The sequence below is a fragment of the Peromyscus maniculatus genome, chromosome 5 (genome assembly GCF_049852395.1).
Source record: "Peromyscus maniculatus bairdii isolate BWxNUB_F1_BW_parent chromosome 5, HU_Pman_BW_mat_3.1, whole genome shotgun sequence".
NCBI lineage: Eukaryota > Metazoa > Chordata > Mammalia > Rodentia > Cricetidae > Peromyscus > Peromyscus maniculatus.
Genome location: NC_134856.1, coordinates 109,495,006 through 109,516,237, shown reverse-complemented (window position 1 = coordinate 109,516,237; position 21,232 = coordinate 109,495,006). Strand labels below are relative to the sequence as shown.

Sequence of the window (21,232 nt, the reverse complement as noted above, 5' to 3'; positions counted from 1 at the left end):
AGGTTTCTTTATGTTTTGTGCAGATGATGTATTAATTAGAGAAACTGAGTTGTTTAAATCACTTCTTATTATTGGGTTTGTGTTAATCTGTGTCTTTAATTTCCATTAGTATGTTTTCTATGAAATTAGGTGCATCAGAGTTTGGTGTCACAGGGAAAACTATTAGAACACATCATTTCTGGACTTGAAGAATTCTAGCCCTCTTATTAGGCTTTCTGTGTATGGGATGTTTAGTTTGTACCTTCAACAGAATTGTGTCTCATGTTGATGGACCTCCCAGAGCCATGTAGGAGGGTATAGCCATACCATTAGTGATGCTTTGAGAAGAAATCTCCATTAAGCAGAGTCTGTTACTGACCTAGGTCACATCCTTTATACATCTTGCTTCAGTCATCAGCAAGAGCTTTTATGTAACACAGAGTAATAGATACGTAGTCACCAGGGAGAGGCACTATTTGAGGATGAGAAAGTATGGCCTCCTTGGAGGAAATGTGTTACTGAGAGTAGGCTTTGAAGTTTAAAAAGCCTATGGACAGTCTGTCTCCATCTCTGTTTCTCTGTCTTTGTCTCCTCCTGGCTCTTCTCTCTTTGCCTTACTACCTACAGTTTAGGATGTAACTCTCAAGTTACTGCTCAAATAGGATGAGTGCCACTATGCTCCCCCCATGCCCCCACCACAATGGTAATGGTCTGACCTTCTGAAATAGTAATCAAGCCCCCAATTAAATGCTTTCTCTTATAAGAGTTTCCTTGGTCATGGTCTCTTCACAGCAATAGAATAGTGACTGATACAGAAGTTAATGGCTTTATGTCTTCTTTATCTATAATAATTTTTGGAGGTCTATTTTATCAGATAATAATAGTGACCCCCTTTTACAAATATAATGATTATATGGAATGCCCTTTTTCTCCTTTTAAATTAGTTCTTTGAGAATTTCATACATGGCATTTTGATCACATTTACCCCCTCCTCAGACTTTTCTCAGACCCAAACCTTCCTTACCCCATCCAGCTTTGTGTTCTCTTTTATTTCTGTTTAACTAGTCATAAAATGGTTGTGCTGCCCATATACTTTTGGATGTGTGGCCTTCCACTAGACCATGATTAATATACCAGGGGCCATACCCTTTAAGAAAACTGACTCTCCAATCTCTGAGAATAGCAGAATATCATTCGGCATCATAGCATTGACATTTTCCTCCCTGTAGTCATGTTTGGCTCTATCTTAGGACTCTGAGTCATCCAGCCTTTGAGTTCTGGTGCTCTAGGCAGTATCAGGGGTGGGATTACTCTTGTGACATGGGTCTTAGTCTGGACCAGTCATTGGTTAGCCTCTCCCTCAATCTCTATGCTGCCCTTATCCCAGCAAATCCTATAGGCAAGACAGACTTTAGCTCGAAGGTTATGTGGCTGGATTGGAGTCCCAATCCTTCCATTGGAAGTCTTTCCTGATCACAGGAGATGGCCAGTTCAGGCTATGTATCTACTATTGCTGGGAGTCTTAGCTAGGGCCATCCTTGTAGATTCCTGGGAGTTTCCTTTGCACAAGGTTTCTACCTGACCCCAAATGCCCCCCTTTTCACTCCTCCCAACCTGACCCCTCATGTTCCCATATCTACCTGCCTTCAGTCCACCCACAAAATTTCTCCTATTTCCTCTTTCCAGGGAGATCTGAGCATCCCCCTTTAAGCCCTCCTTGTTACTTAGCCTCTCTGGGTCTGTGGATTGTAGCATAGTTATCCTTTACTTTACAGCTAATATCCACTTATAAGTGAGTATGTGCTGTGTTTGTCTTTCTGGGTCTGGGTTACCTCACTCAGGATAATTTTTTCTAGTTCCATCCATTTGCCTGCAAATTTCATGATGTCCCCTTCAATAGCTGAGTAATAATCCATTGTGTGAATGTACTACATTTTCTTTATCTGCTTTTCAGTTGAGGCACATCTAGGTTGTTTGCATTTTCCTGATGGCTAAGGTTGTTGAACATTTCTTTAAGTGGCTATTTCTTGGCCATTTGAGATATTTCTGTTGAGAATCCTGTTTAGATATTTATCCCAGCTGTTATCAGAGAGGCTTCATTCAACAACTGATGGAAACAGAGACAGAAAGCCTCCGTCAAACATTAGGTCTAGCTTGGGGAATACTGATGGAGAGAGGGAGGAAAGATTACAGAAGGTAGAGGGGTCAAGAACATCACAAGAAAACCCACAGAATCAACTAACTTGGTCTCACAGGAGCTCATAGAGTCTGAACTGACAATTAAGGAGTCCACATGGGATTGACCAAGGCCCTCTGCATATATGGGACAATTGTGTAACTTCGTTTTCTTATGGGACTCCTAACAGTGGGAGCAGGGGCTGTCTCTAACTCTTTTACTGGCTTTCGGGACTCTAGTCCTCATACTGGGTTGCTGTGCCCAGCCTTAATACATAGGAAGGTGCTTAGTCTTACTGCAATTTGATATGCCATGTTTTGTTGATATCCATGGGAAGCCTGCCTTGTTCTGAAGAGAAATGGACTGGGGAAGGCAGAGGGGAGCTAGAGGAGGGACTGGAAGGATAGGAGGGAGGGGAAACTGCAGTCAGGATGAAAATAAACAAATAAATTTAAAGTAAAAAAAAAAAGAAGAAAACTGACTCTCAGCAGTTGACACCAGCTCCTTTGCTAGGGTGGGACTTTATGCCCACTTCATTCCATACTGGCATTTTGTCTGGCTTGAGTTTGTGCAGGGCTTGAGTGTGTTGTCTCAACCGCTATTGCTTCATATGTGTTCATAAACTTCCATTGTGTTCTTGGGTTTTCATTTCTATATTTTTCTTTCTTTCTGTTAGCTAGAATATTAACTTTGATTTTCCATATATACCAGTTTGATTCATATGTCACCATAATTTGTTCTTGTTTTTCCCGATATTGCCTTCCTTGCTCCCTCTCTTCCATACCTCTCTGGATCCCATCATACCCCCAATAATCACATTTCTGTTTTCATAGCACACACACACACACACACACACACACACACACACACACACACACACACACACACACACGGAGAGACAGAGACAGCAAGAGATGGAGAGACAGAGAGAAAGAGACACAGAGAAAGAAGGAAATAGAGACTGAGAGACATAGACACAGAGAGACAGAAACAGAGACAAAGAGAAACAGAGACACAGAAACAGAGAGTCCAAGAGACAGAAAAGGGAGAAACCTAGACTCTGTATTTGATGGGAAATGGGGTACTGTTTGTCCTCCCCTTTATTATCTTCTGATTTTGTTCTCCTAATTCCTCCTCTTTATTATCTTCTGATATTGTTCTCCTAACTCCTCCCCTTTATTATCTTCTGATTTTGTCCTCCTAACTCCTCTAGAGCTCTTCCTTGTGCTTTATTGTTCCTCTTCTTGCTGCATGTTTTATGTTCTATATGTGTATTTATTTGCTTCCTTCTTAAGAAAGCCAATGACAATGCCTTTCTTTCTGAAACTGGCTTAAAATATCAGGATTGTTTTCCTTAACATGTTGTTCTCCACTTCCATATATTTCTAGTGCAGGCAACTTAATTTCATTCTTCTTTACAGCTGGAGACAATTCCATTTTGCATATATACCATGTTTCATTTTACATTTATCTGTTGATAAATATTTAGGCCAGTGTTTCTCAACCTATGTGTTTTGACCCCTTTGAGGGTCCCATATCAGAAATCCTGCCTATTAGATATACATTATGATTCATAACAGTAGTAAAATTACAATTTCAATATAGCAATAAAATAATTTTAGGATTGATGTCGCCACAACATGAGGAACTATATTAAAGGGTTGTAGCATTAGGAAGATTGAGAATCACTGATTTAGGCTATTTTTGTATCATATATGTATATATGTATATATATATGTATATATGTATAGATATATACATATGTATGTATGTATGTATGTATGTATGTATGTATGTATACATACAGTGTTTTGCCTGCATGTATGCCTGCAGGCCAGAAGAGGGCATCAGCTCTCATTATGGATGATTGTGAGCCACCATGTGGTTGCTGGGAATTGAACTCAAGACCTCTGGAAGTGCAGTCAATGCTCTTAACCACTGAGCCATCTCTCCAGTCTCTTTTATCTTGTATACTGTGAACAGCACAGCAATAAACATGGATGTGCAAGTATCTCTGTGGTGTGCTGACTTACAATCCTTTTGGAATGCATACTAGAGTGGCCTGGCTAGGCCCTATGGTGCCTCTAGTCAAATCTTCGAGATCCTCGTAGTGATTTCCATAGTAGCTGTATTAGTGTGAGTCCTTACCAGCCTCGTGTGGTATTCTTCCCTTATGTTCTCGCCAGCATTTGTGTTCTTACATGATGGCCTTCATACTGGGGTGGTAATGACTATTAGATCTGTTTTTATTTGTTTTTCTCTCACCTAATAATGCTTAAATTAAAAAAAAAATCATTGGTCATCTGTATTTATTCTTTTGATAACTATATGCTTCATTCATTCCACCATGTATTGATTGGATGGTTCACTTTTTCCTGTTTAACTTTTAGAATCGTTTTTATATTTTAGATATATACCCCCTTTTTTAGTGATATAGTTCCCCCAAATTTCCTCCCATTTTTAGTCTAGTTCTTCTCTCTGCTAACTGATTCTTTCACTATTTATAAAACTGACTTTAAAGTGGATTAAATACCATCATGTTTAAGACATGAAACTTTGAAGCTGGTAGAGATAATACTTCAAAATACATGCATTGTTGAGGGAATTTTCAAATGGACTACCACTAAGCACAAAGTTATCCCCATAACAGACCATGGACTACATGAAACTGAAACTCTTCTGAGCAAGGAATAGCATTGATCTATTTTCTCAGGTTAACTGTGCCTATTGTGGTCTCTTATTTTTTCCATACAAATTTTAGTATCATATTTTCTAGTTTTTTTTAGAAAGGTCATTGATATTTTAATGAAAATTATTATCAAATTCTTATCCTGTTTTTGTTGAAATAACAATTTTCAAAATATAAATCTTCAGTCCCCAAGCACAAATTCTTCCCATCTTACAAGCTCTTCTTCAGTATATGTGTTCATTGTTTTATAGAATTTTAATATAGACATTTGTACCCTTCCTTGTCAAGTTTATTAGATATGATATTATATTTGTTGAAGTCAGAGTGAGTTGGGTATTTTCTGATTAATTTACTATGAAGTAAATTATTGGTCTGTAGATGGACTTTGAACATTTTTTGCTATGTTGACATTGCATCATACAACTTTCTGAAGGTGTTTAGTAAGATGTGAGAGTGAGTGTTTTGGTCATTTCAGTTCTTAAATTATAGAATCACATTATCTAAAATTTAAGTATGTTCCTCTTATTGTAATTTCAACTTTTTCTTTCTTTCTTTCTTTCTTTCTTTCTTTCTTTCTTTCTTTCTTTCTTTCTTTCTTTCTTTCTTTCTTTCTTTCTTTCTTTCTTCCTTCCTTCCTTCCTTCCTTCCTTCCTTCCTTCCTTCCTTTCTCTCTCTCTCTCTCTCTCTCTCTCTCTCTCTCCCTCCCTCCCTCCCTCCCTCCCTCCCTCCCTCCCTCCCTTCCTTCCTTCCTTTCTTTCTTCTTTTACTCTACCTAAGACTTTGAGCATTACATTGAGTAAGAGTTCAAAGAGTAGATGCACTCACTTCCTTTTAGATGTCAGAGAAACTGGTCTTTTCTCATAAACTAAAATGTTGGCTTGCAGGTTGTCATCTTTATCCTCTGTTGCTTCTTCTTCTTCTTCTTCTTCTTCTTCTTCTTCTTCTTCTTCTTCTTCTTCTTCTTCTTCTTCTTCTTCTTCTTCTTCTTCTTCTTCTTCTTCTTCTTCTTCTTCTTTTTTTTCTCTGTGTAGCTTTGTGCCTTCCTGGAACTTGCTTTAGAGACCAGGCTGGCCTTGAACTCACAGTGATCTGCCTGCCTCTGCCTCCCAGTGCTGGGATTAAAGGCGTGCCCCACCACTGCCTGGCTTTTTTTTCTCTATTGCTTCTTAATGAATGTTGAAATTTGTAATTGTCATGTGGATTGGATTCCTTATTCTCTTTACCTGCTGTATTATTTTGTTGATTTATAACTTTTGGACAGGCTTGAATCTTCAAGTGATAATACCTTGGCAGTGGTTAATGATCTTTTCTCTGTTGCTAAATTAGATTTCCAAGTATCTTATTGAAAATATTTGCCTCAACACCTATAAAAGATTTTTTTTTATTGTTTTGCTCTTTGCAGTTGTGTCCACTTTTTGGTATCAGTTATATGTCTTCATAAATTGAGTTCGGTAATGTTTTCTACATTTATATTTATCATATATTTTGAGCAATATTACTTACTGTTAACTCTCCTTTAAAGGGTGGGTGCAATTTAGCAGCATCTGTTTTCTTTGTTGAGATAATACTTCCTTATTACATCATTTCTTTAAGAATACATATACTGGTCGGGCAGTGGTGGCGCACGCCTTTAATCCCAGCACTCATGAAGCAGAGGCAGGCGAATCTCTGTGAGACCGAGGCCAGCCTGGGCTACAGAGTGAGTTTCAGGACAGGCTCCAAAGGTACACAGAGAAACCCAGCTACACAGAGAAATCCTGTCTCAAAATAAAAAAAATACAACTTCTGCTGGGTGGTGGTGGCGGCGGCGGCGGCGGCGGCGGCGGCGGCGGCGGCGGCGGAGGCGGAGGCGGAGGCGGAGGCAGCGGAGGCGGAGGCGGAGGCGGAGGCGGAGGCGGAGGCGGAGGCGGAGGCGGAGGCGGAGGCGGAGGCGGAGGCGGAGGCGCACGCCTTTAATCCCAGCACTGGGAGGCAAAGGCAGGCGGATCTCTATGAGTTTGAAGCCAGCCTGGTCTCCAAAGCGAGTTCCAGGAAAGGTACAAAGCTACACAGAGAAACTCTGTCTCGAAAAACAACAACAACAAAAAGAATTATGCATTAATTTTAAATGTAAGAGCCAGCTAGTAATAAGCCCAAGTCATTGACAAAGCATGTATAATTAATATAATCTTCTGAGTGATTACTTTAAATGGCTGCATGATGGAGCGGGACAGAAAAAAGCCTCTGATTATACTTTCTTGTAAATTAATCATGTTTGATGATATTTTAGTGACTTTTCTGATAGAAAAGGTAGTTATGGTGAATTGAATGGGAAATGTCCCCATGTATTAGAAACCTTGGTCCCCAGTTAGTGTCAATGTTTGGAAATGTTATGGAACCACTGGGAGAGATAAAGCCTTGATGGAGGCAGATTTTGAGCTTTTATAGACTGGCTCCTCTTCCTTATCTCCCTCTCTTTGATCTCTGTGTGGATGAACATGAAATCAGGAGTTTAGGGTTCTACTGTCATGCTCTCTTCCCTGCCATGATGGACTCTAGCATCCTCTACCTGAAGTCCAAAATACACCCCCTTTTTCCTTTAGGTGCTCTTGTTAGGGTATTTTATCAGAGAAATAGGAAGTAAATTGATTAAAGAGCAGTTATTGTATTAAGTATCTTTTAAGCTGTTTCTTAACTCTTCCCCACTCTCTATGTCTCTCCACCGTTTTGTCTAGAAACTGCAGAATTCAGTTAAATGTCACTATATGGTAAAGGGCTTTAACCACTGACCCTCCAATTACACCTGAATTTTTAAATTTGTACTTTGAATGATCAGACTTCATAAAATTAAAAGTGTTGTTCACTACCAAATCCTCCCTTTAAATACCATGCTCTGTGTTAGAAATATGCATGGATTTGTGTAAGAAATCTGCTTGTGAAGCAGAGTAGTGTAGCTAGAGTTTTCCTGCTTTGCCCACAGTCAGGACAAATCTCTCTCACCCGCCATTCCCACAGCCGCTCAGACCCAACCAAGTAAACACAGAGACTTATATTGCATACAAACTGTATGGCCGTGGCAGGCTTCTTGCTAACTGTTCTTTTATCTTAAATTAACCCATTTCTATAAATCTATACCTTGCCACGTGGCTGGTGGCTTACTGGCGTCTTTACATGCTGCTTGTCCTGGCAGTGGCTGAAGTGTCTCCCCCCCCACTTCCTGTTTCCCCAATTCTCCTCTCTCTTTGTCCCGCCTACTTCCTGCCTGGTCACTGGCCATCAGTGTTTTATTTATATAGAACGATATCCACAGCAGAGTAGCATTTGATGCTCTTAACAGAAAATGTCTTATATATGAACTTTGAGTTTCATTGTACTTTCCTGCCGTTTAAAGGAGAAGGTTAGAATATATCAGGGTGAGTTGATATTTTGCTTGTATCCAAAAGGTAAGAGAAAGATTGACAGATTAATTTGGGGCATGTTATGCTACACTCTGAAAGACTGTGATCATTAATGTTACTGGCAAGAACTGGCTTCAAATAAAACAACCCTGACAATGAAGCATGAGACCAATTTGGGTGGACAACTTTAACTATGGGAGGTGTTTTTTTTTTATTTTTTTAATCTGGTAGACAATTTTCTTTTAAATTCTGACCTCCAGAGTTTCTGAGTTCTACTCGTTTCTGGATTATAGCCATTCAATAGATAAAAGTAAAGCATACTTCTAATGTAATGAACATTTTCATGAAGTAAAAAAGAATAGTAAGGGGATATGGATGGAGAACAGAGGATATTTGTTAGAATTTAAAAGTTATGATAGACTCAGGGTTTCACCATGGTTAGTATTCTAAGAGCATCTTATCAATAATTTCCCATTTTTACTTGTTTTATTTATTTATTTATTTATTTATTTATTTATTTATTTATTTATTTATTTATTTATTATTTTACAACACCATTCAGTTCCACATAATAGCCACAGATTCCCATGCTCTCCCCCCTCCCCGCCCCCCTTCCCCTCCCCGCCCCCCTTCCCCTCCCCCCAGCCCACCCCCCATTCCCACCTCCTCCAGATCAAGGTCTCCCCCGAAGACTGGGATCGACCTGATAGATTCAGTCCAGGCAGGTCCAGTCCCCCCTCCCAGACCGAGCCAAGCGTCCCTGCATAAGTCCCAGGATTCAAACAGCCAACTCATGCAACAAGGCCAGGACCCGGCACCACCGCCCAGCTGCCTCCCAAACAGATCAAGCCAAATGACTGTCTCACCCATTCAGAGGGCCTGATCCAGTTGGGGGCCCCTCAGCCTTTGGTTCATAATTCATGTGCTTCCATTCATTTGGTTATTTGTCCCTGTGCTTTATCCAACCTTGGCTTCAACAAATCTCGCTCCTATAAACCCTCCTCTTTCTCACTAATTAGACTCTCAGCGGTCCACCAGGGGCCTAGCTGTGGATGTCTGCATCCAGATTCCTCAGTCCTTGGATGGGGTTTATGGCACAACTATCAGGGTGTTTGGCCATCCCATCACCAGAGTAGGTCAGTCCCGGCCGTTTCTCGACCATTGCCAGCAGTCTTTTTTGGGGGGTATCTTTGTGGATCTCCGTGGGCCTCCCTAGCTCTCTGCTTCCTCCCCTTCTCATGTGGTCTTCATTTACCATGGTCTCCTATTCCTTATTCTCCCTCTCTGTTCTTGATCCAGCTAGGATCTCCCGCTCTCTTTCCCTCGACCCTCGCCCTTCATTGCTCCCACTCATGTCCAGGCTGTTCATGTAGATCTCATCCATTTCTCCGTGTCTTTCTTAGGGTCCCGTTTTCCAGGTAGCCTCCCTGGTGATGTGAGTAGAAGTCCAGTCATCCTTGTTCCACATCTAGCATCTTCCTATGAGTGAGTACATTCCATATTTGTCTTTCTGAGTCTGGGTTACCTCACTCAGGATGATTTTTTCTAGATCCATCCATTTGCCTGCAAAACTCATGATGTCATTGTTTTTCTCTGCCTCGTAGTATTCCATTGTGTATATGTGCCACAATTTATTTATCCATTCTTCAGTTGAAGGGCATCTAGGTTGTTTTCTATTTCCAGCATTCCCTCTGTTTGTGTCTTCTTTATTTTTTAAATTTCCCTTTTCAGGTCTTGGACTGTTTCCTTTGTTTGTTTCATTGCTTTTTCATGATTTTCTTTCAGTACTTTATTGCTTTCTTCCAGGACTTTATTGTTTTCTTTCAGTACTTTATTGTTTTCTTCTAGGACTTTATTGTTTTTTTCTAGGACTTTATTGCTTTCTTGCAGGACTTTATTGTTTTCTTCTGATTTGTTTGCCCTTTCCTCTAGGTGTTTACAGCGTTCTTCCAATTTTCTTGTCTTTTCCTTTACACAAGCCTCTACCTTCTTCATGAAGTTACTCATAAGGCTACTTTCTTCTGCTTCTTCCAATTTTTGATGTTCAGGTCTAGATGTTAGAGGTGGGCTAGGTTCTGGTGATGCTGTATTGCTCTTCATTTTGTTGTATGTACTTCTGCCTTGATGTCTGCCCATCTCCTTGTGGTTCCTTCTTGGTCTTATCAGTGTACTTGGTTCAGAAAGAGCTGACAGATTCAGGAAGTCTCTCTCTCTTGTCCAGATGGGAGTTCTCTTGTCCAAATGGGAACTCCGAGGCAGGATGGAAGCTCTTATCTGGACCGGAAGTCTCTGGTCCAGAAGGGAAGTCGGGGGCAGGATGGGATCTGGGGGCCGGTCTCTAAGTCTCAGGAGGTGGCTCGGGTCTTGGGCAGATGGGCGTGGGGGCAGGGCGTGGAGATTACGGGGGCTGCCGGGGGGCTTGGAGAAGGGGATCCCTCCTGGTGGGGCTAGAAGGGGACCTGCTCGGTGGCCAGAACCTGGGGCCAAGTTGGGCAGGTCTTCCTGGAGTGGCTGGTGCCCAGGGATGGGGTCCGGGTTGGGCCCGGATACTCACCTCTGGTCCAGAAGAGAAGTCGGGGGCAGGATCTACTTGTTTATTAATCTAATGTAATGTATGAAAATTTTGACTGGGCTAGTTCCCATTGTCTAGAAATCTCTGTAAAACCCATGGTATATGCCCTTAAACAACCTGACAACCATACCATCTTTGATGATCTGAGCTAGAGAGGATCTAAGGCAATAAAAGAAAAAGAGGAAATCTGGAAGAAGTAAGGAGAAGAAACATTGTAGGAACTGATCATGTTTGCCTTTCTAACTCTTTACTTGAACCACCAGAGAATGACATGAATATATTAGATGAGATAATATTGAAATTACTCCTAAGAACCCTCTTTTGACCAAGAGTGACTAGAGCACATGTTTTATATCTAAGGTGGTAAGAAAAGATGAGAATTCAGAGGATCATGGTTAAAGACAGTTGTAATGAAACCCAGGGACACTCCATGTTTATAGCCTCATGTTTCAGACTTTTTGAAAAGTCACAGTGCTTAGGGGTGGCACTGTAAAACTATTGTCTGTGGATATTCCACAAAATGTCAGGGGATAGAGAATGTCTGTCTTTTATAAGTCAAGATCTCTATGTTTGTGAGATATAGATGGACTGATTGATAGCAATATCATTCTTTGATTTTAACAACTTTACTCATGGAAAATTTTGTGATTCTAAGGTTATGTTGTGAAGTATATTATTTGCCAGCATAACTTCTGGTATCTGTGACATTTTAATAATAATTCATTAATGTTTTTAGTGGACTTTGTATTAAATCAACAAGAGGTATCATTAGGAACTTTGTTTAGACTTTTTAATTTTAATTTTTGTATAACAAACCAATTACACTCAAGCACAGGTTCAACATGTAAGTAAGTAAAAGAAGCTTCACATGAGCGCACCATCAAGAACTGTCACCCAGGCAGAAGGAAAGGATGTGCTCTTAGCAGTTGCTTTGGACCATTCGGCACTTCAAGAGCTTCAGATACATTTCCACATCATTTGAGTCTCTTCCCAAGCAGTGAAACAAGTTATAAAAGGCAAAATATCTAATATTTCTATTGGTTGACTGCAGAGATGCCAATTCAGACCAGGCAGGGGCGTCCACATTTTCTTCAAGTGCAAAATTAACCTAATCACCAAAATAATAGTTAAGGATTAATTATAGATGAGAGTTTGGGATCCTATTTCTTCTACATGTTAAATTCAATTTTGTGGGAAGTTAATATTGTAACAATCAAACCCATGGATTTTCATTTATGTGGAACAGAGGACATAAAATATGTTAGCCATTTAAAACTAGAAATGGGGAAGATTGATATATTTTGTGGCATGAAATTGATATCCACTGAAGTTTGCTTTGTCCACGATGTTGTATAATTGGTTCCCAAATGAAAAATACACCCAAGACAGAGGGGCAGCTTCAAAATACTCCAAATCCCCCCACCCAAATTTCATGTCTGGGAGACTAGAATGTTGGAAGTTTCCCAAGGCTCCTCCCAACTTTGCAGACTCAGTAAACATCTACTAGCTGTGTAGATGCTGTCCTGCTGAATTAGAGGGAGAAGATCTCTCAGATCTGTTGAGCTTCTTGCAAGTTGTGCAGAGAGCTCTACAGTTCCACCTTTCATGATTGTAACCTGTGTTGGGGGTTGGGGTAAGACTTTTCTGCAATGCAGCTGTTTTTGGGTCACTCATTCTCTTGCAAGTCACTTTCAACCTGTTAGAACTCCAGCAAAAACTAATTATTTCACCAAATTAGACATCAGTGTAGCTGTTACTTTGGTCTGTCATGTGTTCCCTTTCTGGGGTGAGTAGACCTGCTTGTCTTGTCTCTCCAGGAAAAGTCTCACGCAACACAGGGGCAGACACATGGGCAGCTAGTAATTTGATATCAAGGAGCATGGAGCGGCTAGCACAAATTCTGTCAATTATTGAACTTTACATTTCTTCAGAATTATCCCTGACTACTGCTTTTGCATTTTATGGATTCAGATACTACACTATCATCCTTTTCTTCCTTTCTACTAAATAAATACCTCATATAGTGTATGTGTACAAATCCTTAAGCACAGTAAGGATTAGAATTAGTGCCTTAAGATATAGATAGCTGAGCACTGACTGTAATAAGAACTGCTGAGATAGCTACACATTTGTCTCTTGGTCCAGAAAGATATTTTCCAAATAATTGTGAGGAACAGCTGTTTTCTTCTGAGATCCTGGAGATGTGAGGTGTTGAGTAAAGTGACTTTGAGAAGGTTGGGGTTATGAGTATTAGTAGTGAGGACATTGACTTAATTGGATACCTCAATTTCTTTGCTGCAAAGGGAAGTCTTTCAAAATTCATTTGTCATTTCACAGGTTACCCCATTCATGTGTGAAAAAAGACAAAGAACTTTAGGAAGCTACTCACCTTGCTGGTGATCTTCTTCATGGCCCCAAGGAGATTTCTGTTTATAGTCTTAATCTCCAAGGCTTTTGTGAGGTAAGGGGGAGTGTATCCCAGCTTGTCACCCATTTCAACCCACAGGTGGTGCAGAGGGTTGACCCAGGATTGCAATAGACCGTGTGCCAACTTCAGTAGGACTTCCGACTAAGCAACCATAATTGAACAATCACATTAGAATAAAGGAAATGCAATAGAGTTAAGATACAGGCAGTTTTTGCACAAGTAGCTGAAATGGGCCCTCCTTTGGTCATTCATATACATATTTAGAACATTCTTTTGTTCGCATCGATTTTATAAGTTTAAACTGTAGCCACAGTCCTCATGCTATTGAATTTTGATAAGGTTAAATCAGAAATATCAGAAGAGTATTTCTAGCTAAGTAGTAACTCTTAATCATTGTAATTTCTTCCTAGACTTCATTTTTACTTTCTATTATTATATTATTAATTATTTTATAAGTAATAAATAAGAATGTAGATATATAAAATGCTGGAAACATTAAGAAAAACAAGGAAGGTGGAATATATCTGTGAGGAAATTTTAGATATGTGATAATGTTCATTGTAAATCACTTAAGTTGCTTCATGGAAGGGAATCAGAAGTCAGAGATAATAACCATTATAAGTTAGAGCAAGCATTGCATATAAAGTCCTCATTACAAGAATGGCTAGTTTTATTTTGAGGAACATCATATTGCATTTTACAGGACTTCTTTCTTCAAGTGACTTCCAGCCTTCCAGTTATGTCATAGGTAGAGGTAGAGAGGTCAGAGAGGAATGGGCAGTTATGTAAAGAAATAGAAGTAGAACCTGGGAAGACACAAATGTCAAGAATAGATGGTATAGTGTTCAGTTATATTAAATTCTTCCAACACAGGACTTAGTGTAACACATGATGAACACAGCTCTATTAGTGCTTCATTTACGTATACATCTGTACATGTTGAACCATTATCTCAGAGTTGGCTCACACTACAGAACAGTAAGAACAAGATCAGGGTCAAGGCATTAGTAAAATGGCTTTTCTGAATGGATAGTGTATAGATCTGCTATAATATCACGTAGCAATAATTTTACATAATGTTTTTCAATAGGATTGTTCTTTGATTTCCCATTCCTTATCTAATTTTTAATTTTTTCTGCAAGTTGATTGCCATATACTGTTATACTGTAATATAACACAGGTAATATAAGTGCATGGCAAAGCCAGTGCACTGCCGTCCTCAGTTGTTTTGGTAACAAACCAAGGCTGAGAACTCACTTCAGTATTTTGGGCTTGCTCCTTGTTTTCTGGTCTAGAGAGGGAAGAAGTGTGGCATCTAGTGATCTTGTTGTTAAACCCCCGGCCGCTGGCATAAAATCTATTCTGAAATGATGAAAAGTTCAATTAGTTGTCATTTCTAAGTTGAGTAAATGAATCAATGACTTGGGTATTGATGCATTTGATAGCTGTCTGATTTTAAAATTAAATAATCCTAAAAATAAAAATAAGGAGTTAGACAAGTAATTTTCAATCAACTTATTTCCATTTTAATTGCAATCTCATTTTTGATTTAATCTGGTTTTCTAATCCCTTATTCTCTTTCCCTCCTCACTATTCTAGTTTTTTTTCTAAAAGTTACTATGTGGCAAGCAGACACTAAAATCTAAAAAGTATAAAAATAAGTGTTGTCATATGGTAATATTTGTGCCACTGCAAAAATTCTTAAATACTTTTATTCGTCAACTTGTTTATTACATTTTGATCCAAACGGATGTTCCTTAACTAGTCATAATACAAGTAGAACTTCTCTTTCAAATCTCCCTGTGTCTGCACAGCTGTTCTATATACCAAGGTGGCCATAAATTCTTAGTACAGTTGTGTTGTGGCAAAGTGAGTTCTAAACTACCACATACAATATACTAGGAAATCATAGATGATAAGCCAGTTAAAATAGAAAAATATTAATCATAAAGACATTGACTAATATGCCATTATTTAATTATTACATTTATTTTGGTATACTTATTTGACACATTATCATCAAAAAATACTACTAAGAAAATTTGTGATAATTCCAAAAGATTGTTGGGATAGTATAGATATTGAGTGATAGAAAAGCTAGTGAGTATGCCGGGCGGTGGTGGCGCACGCCTTTAATCCCAGCACTCGGGAGGCAGAGCCAGGTGGATCTCTGTGAGTTCGAGGCCAGCCTGGGCTACCAAGTGAGTTCCAGGAAAGGCGCAAAGCTGCACAGAGAAACCCTGTCTCGAAAAACCAAAAAAAAAAAAAAAAAAAAAGAAAAGAAAAAAAAAAAAAGAAAAGCTAGTGAGTATAATGTAGGAATATATATTATAGGCCTTCAGCCACATTCTTACATGCTAATTGATGTACTAAAGTCCTCACCTACTGTTTCCTCATAAATTATTCTAAAATAGACGGGTTTTTTTTGTTTTGTTTTTTGTCTTCAAATTTACTTCACCATGAGTAGAGGATCTGCTTTCAGTTCTAAACTAGATCCACCATCTTAAGCTCAAGTCTTGTAATTAATTCTATGATAGCTCTTAGCATTTGGGGATTTCTGAAGTAACTTGATTATTTTTCTTCTTCATCATTTATTTCAGTCTCTTTAATTCTATTCAATCCCCTGAATCCATTGTGAAGCAGTCCTCCTTTATTGGATATTTATAGTGTCCTAAATGGAGGACATCAAAGGACACATGTCTCCTATACAAAGGAATAGGAAACCAAAGTATTTCCTCAGTCTTATACTTCTGAGCTTTGTGTCTTTGTGTTACAAGAGTAAGTTAAAGTTAAAATATTGAGAAAAAGTCATTGTATTCTTAGCAAACATTTGACATTTCATCAAACTGTGCTGTTCTACTCCATATTTCAGTAGTTTAAGGTTTCCCCTATGAAGGAATATTAGGTTGAAACTGGCCCATGATACTTTTCTCATTTGAGCTTTATTGACATGAAAAACACCCTGTAAAGTCTTCAGAAACCAACCATGATACTTACAAAGTGAGTGGACAGTTCTGAAATTCGTCGATTCATATACTGGGATGACATGATTGCCTGATTCAACATGTCCCCAACGGGTGAGTGGTAGGAGACATTCAACATTTTAACCTTCATAGCAGAGGTCATGTTCTCCCTCTGGACTATGAGCATCAGCAGCAAGAACAGTGTCCCTGTTAACAAAGAAGACCACTCTGAGGTCTCTTCCTATGAGGCTATCAAGAGTCATCATCAATTTGCCTTGAATTATATTGACTGAAACCTAGTTGTAACATATTAATACTTTGCACTTTCAAAAGAATGAACAGGTATGTATGTGTGAAATTTAAGTCCATCTGCTTTAGTCACATTAACCTGAGAGATTTCAGATACAAAATATGAGTTCAAGATCTTAATGTTCATATAACCTTTGATAACTGTAGTTGGAAATGTCCAATATAAAAACAGGGAATTGGTAAAGATACATGCATGGTAAAATCCCTAAGCAGAAATGCTGAAAAAACTAGATATGCTCAAAATTGTATGGCATACAAGTTAATTTTCAAACTTTTAACTAAAAAGGAGGCATTATCAAATAATTTATATCATTTATGTTAAAATTTCTAAATTCATAGTAATTTTCCAAATTTATTTTATGTACAACATATATGTCTCTATAAAACATGTCCATAAATATTCTTTATATAAGTTTTTGTAAAATATATCTTATCATCATTACTAATTCTTGAAAATGTTATGAAGACTCTAGAGTCAAATACTTAATCCTTGCATGTTTTTCTTTTGAAATTGTATTTTGGCAGAATGAGATTGTCAGAGATGTGTGGTATGCACATGTGTTATGCTTGTCAACATCAGTCTCCTACACTGAAAATTTCTTTAGTCATTCATATTTAGCAACACATGGAGGTGACCCCAGAAAGATTTTTACCTATAGATTCTTGTATTCTCATTTTAGCAAACATCTCCATTTCTTCAATTTTGAATTATTGATCATACCTTGATTTGTAACTGCACTTTGCATGGAATTTGTACAGAAACGTTCTTGTTTTCCACACACGTGGTATCAGAAACACTTCCATTTTCTAACTCAGGACAAATAGGGCATCAAGTGACATTAGTAGCATAGGCCATTTAAACTCAGCTTGGTAAAATAATGCATTTCTTAATCTTATCTTGAGGAGCATGAGTGAAAACAATACTTACAGGCAGAGCATTGCTGAAGCAAAGACAGTTGCATCTCTGAAGTGTCTCACTGCAGCGTGGATACCCAAGGAGGAGGCTTCCTTTCAGTTAACTTTCCACCTCCTATATACTCTATCATACCACCTTCAGGGCACACACTGCAAGGGAAATGGAGGAAGGGTATTCAGAGTCCCAAGTGAGATTCCCGTGACTCTGCTCCCTCAGGGAATTCTATCGGCCTCATGAACATGGCCATAGACCTAGCTATATGTGCATTCCTTTGCTTATTTCTTAGCCATGACTGAAGAAGGAATTATATTAAAGGTCAACACAAGAAGAATTTCTATGCCTTAATTCTTGGCCTTTTTCTTTAGATTCTTACACAGTCATGCCACCTCTATAATTTTCTCAGAACCTTGGTGGTATTATATATGTATTTCATCAGTTTCCTAGAATTCGAACACCAGACAAGACTAACTTATTTTCAACAGTTAAGCTTTAAAAGGTTTTGCCAGTATCAATGGAATACTATAAACACTATACCCTAGACTGAAACTGGAAGCAATATATGGTTGCAAAAACACGTTTATAAGATAATTTCATGGACGCATCATATCCTTTTAGTGAAACAACTTTTAAAGTTTCCCTATTGGAATCTAGAACATCTCTGTTAGATTTTTAGCCATCACAGTGGCTGCACTAAACATTAATTCCTTCTGTAGATCCAGATTTAAAAGCAATCAGAATGTAGTTGACTCTTCACATAACATCTTGTATGAAGTATGTTAACAAATGGTTCATTAGGTCCTTTGATGTACTTGATCCCAGTAGCAAGATGAGTGCTGTCTGATATCATGAAATTCAGACAGCACTATGGGATATCCAGCTTAATCTCCACCTTTTTTCTCCATAGTCATGTGGTATCTTCAGTAATAATCTGACCTTTTAGTTTTGGCATGACCCAGCATCAATGACAACAGCCTGTGTAGTGTAATAGGCCATAGGGACCTCTCTATTTGACACTGCATAGGATGTCAATCACTCTCAACTGGGATTTTTCAATAAGCTTACGCCTTGTGGGAATATTTTTCCTACCATGTCTGCTATCTTTGCTGTTCTTCTAATTTAATTTCCATATCTATTTGCTACTGGATGTTAATATTATATAATGCAATGTTTTTCAGAGCATGAAAACAACCTCTGAAGGGGCGCTGCTGCTTGTTTCAAACAAATGCAAATTGATAATCATATTCAATGTCTAAGGAAAGATGATACCAAACAAGTTAGCAAGCCCCAAAAGATTTCAGTTTGTTGCAGTTGTTTCCTCCCAAGAGCATCCTGGTGACAGAACTGTGGGTGAGGGATACTGTGTTACTCAGCTTTCAACAATGCACTCTCATTCCTCAGTAGGCTCCTCATCCTGTGGCATTTCCACAGGGCCATGGAACCAGGAAGTGGAGCAACCCTAACTGCTTATCCTAGTCATTGAATTAACAAGAATTTTCCACACTTTCCTAGCTGAGCTGTTTGCTCCAGGCAGACCCTCGGCCACTGGCTCCCTATTGTTGGTACTTAGCTGGGGCATAGGGCTGAATGCCTAACCACACCAGATCTTATATCCCCCAAATATGTATACTAGACTTATAGTCACTCCTTTAAGCAGTATTTTCTACCTCTGGAATGCATCATGCATCTCCACCACACACCTACCACAGCACAATTTCTTTATATGGAGATAATGTGCACTGGATACCAAATGTGGTTTTTATAATTTCTACTCCTAGGACAAATTTAAAACCTGTGCCCCTTTAAAGTTCTGTATCCTCCTCTGTGCACCATGGCTAAGTATCCCCCATGTATTTCAGAATTATGAATTAATGTTCATTTGGTTCCAACATTCACCCAAAACAATAGTCTGCGTGTTAGTAGGAAATCAACAAATCTGTCTTTGGACATTGTATCTTTAGTCATATAACATGGCCTGTTCATACAGACAGCATCGCCTATCCTGTTAGCAGTTCCTACTACTGAAGGACTCATTCCACGGGCTGCTGATGTCCCCAGGTGTTCCATACTCTTTCTTCATCTTTGAAGAATCTACACTGATCTTATTTTAGAATGCCCTGGTAATATTTGAATGAGTTTCTGAAGCACTTCTATTTATCTTGTTTTTCCTTTTATTGAAATAGATTTTTTTGCATATCCTGATTACAGTTTCACCTCCCTCTACTTCTAGTCTCTCTCCCCCCCACCCCCACCCCGCTCTTCAGACCCAGGTCCACCCCTTTATGGTCTCTCCTTAGGAAAAAAAAACCAGGCCTTTAATGGATAATAATATGATATGATAAAACAAAAACTAACACATCATAACTGAACAAAACAAACAGAAAGAAAAGAGCCCAAGATAAGGCACTAGAAGCAGATAGACACGCAGAGACCCACTTGCTCGCACAATTCACCATAAACACTAAATTGGAAGCCATAATATATACACAAAAGACCAGTAGGATAGAAAGAGAGAAGAAAAATATAAATGAAATAAAAAACAATAAGATTAAGTTAAAAAAAAAAAAAAAAGGAAAGCCCTGACAGGACATTATGAGGCAAGAAGCCTCTGGGTAAAACCAAATACTGCTGTTCTAACAACAACAAAAAGTAGCATTAAAATGACTCCTAGTGACATTCTGCTACACTTAATAGATCAGTGCCTTGTTCAGTCATTATCAGAGAAACTTCCTCCAGTAGCATATGAGAACAAATACATAACTCATATCCAGACAACATGCAGACTGAAAGACCTTGGAGCATTCAGCCTAAATTGGATGTCTCTATCAAATCCCTCCCCTCAGAGCTCAGGGAACCCTACAAAAGAGGACACGAGGAAAGCAAGCTCCTCTAAATCATCACAGTCAGTGCACATATGAACTCACAGAGACAGAGGCAGCATGCACAGGTCTACACCAGATGGATTCTAGAGCTACAAGGAGAAGGGGACACACAGGCATCCCTAAGCCAGAAGCAATCTGCAATTGCTGAGCACTTGCAAATGAAAGTTTAGTTTCCTCTAAGAGTGTCTCATTGGGGGAAACAAACTACTTTTAAGGGTAGGCTGTATTCCCAGAAGTAGATGGCCAACAGAAAATGAACTCAGTGTTATCTTTGGTGGTTCCTTCTCTCATAATCTGTTTTCTTTTAAACTGGTTCAGTAGTATTACAATCACTCAAACCATAGTAAAAATTTTACTATCTTAAATTAGAATGTTTTGCTTTTCCATCGCCTTATAGAATAAATGAAAATGTTCCAAACTCATATATATCATACTCTGTAATATAAAAACAATTAATAGCATCTCTTTATTAACACCATACTGTAATATATAGAACATAAAATAATGAGAAATGTCAGAGTTTCTAAAACTGAGCATTAAGTATTTATTTTTAAGTGTTATACACACACATATTAAAATTTTAGCTTCTTTTCATGAATATGAAGGGTGTACCTACATCACAAAAGGATTCAAGAAAATTGATACATATCCTGGATTCCTAAACTTATCTATCAGGACTCAATCAAACCATAAGAATTTCATTTCACAAGCAACCTATCAGTTAATAGGCTAATGGAGTGTAAGTGGCCAATAAACACAAGAAAATCTTCAGTATCACAAACCTACAGAGACATGCAAATTAAAACTCCATTCAGAATGGCAATCATCAAGAAAACTTAGCAAGTGCTGGCAAAGATTTGGATAAAATGTAACCCTTACACACTATTGATGGGAAAGCAAACTCTTTTAGCCACTGTGGAAATCAGATTGAATTTCTTCCAAGA

The 21,232-nt window shown here is 38.7% G+C and overlaps 1 protein-coding gene across 1 annotated transcript; it reads right to left on the bottom strand.

Annotated features, from left to right (window-relative positions):
- Positions 1 to 11,569: 11,569 nt before the first annotated feature.
- LOC102914495 (prolactin-4A1-like) lies at positions 11,570 to 17,498 on the bottom strand. Its single transcript, XM_042278758.2, has 5 exons — positions 17,422 to 17,498; positions 16,219 to 16,391; positions 14,479 to 14,583; positions 13,183 to 13,362; positions 11,570 to 11,901 (listed from the first exon to the last, which is right to left on the bottom strand). The coding sequence occupies exons 1-5, from the start codon at positions 17,453 to 17,455 to the stop codon at positions 11,713 to 11,715; spliced, it is 681 nt and encodes a 226-aa protein (XP_042134692.2). The 5' UTR covers positions 17,456 to 17,498; the 3' UTR covers positions 11,570 to 11,712.
- Between the last annotated feature and the right edge of the window lie 3,734 nt (positions 17,499 to 21,232).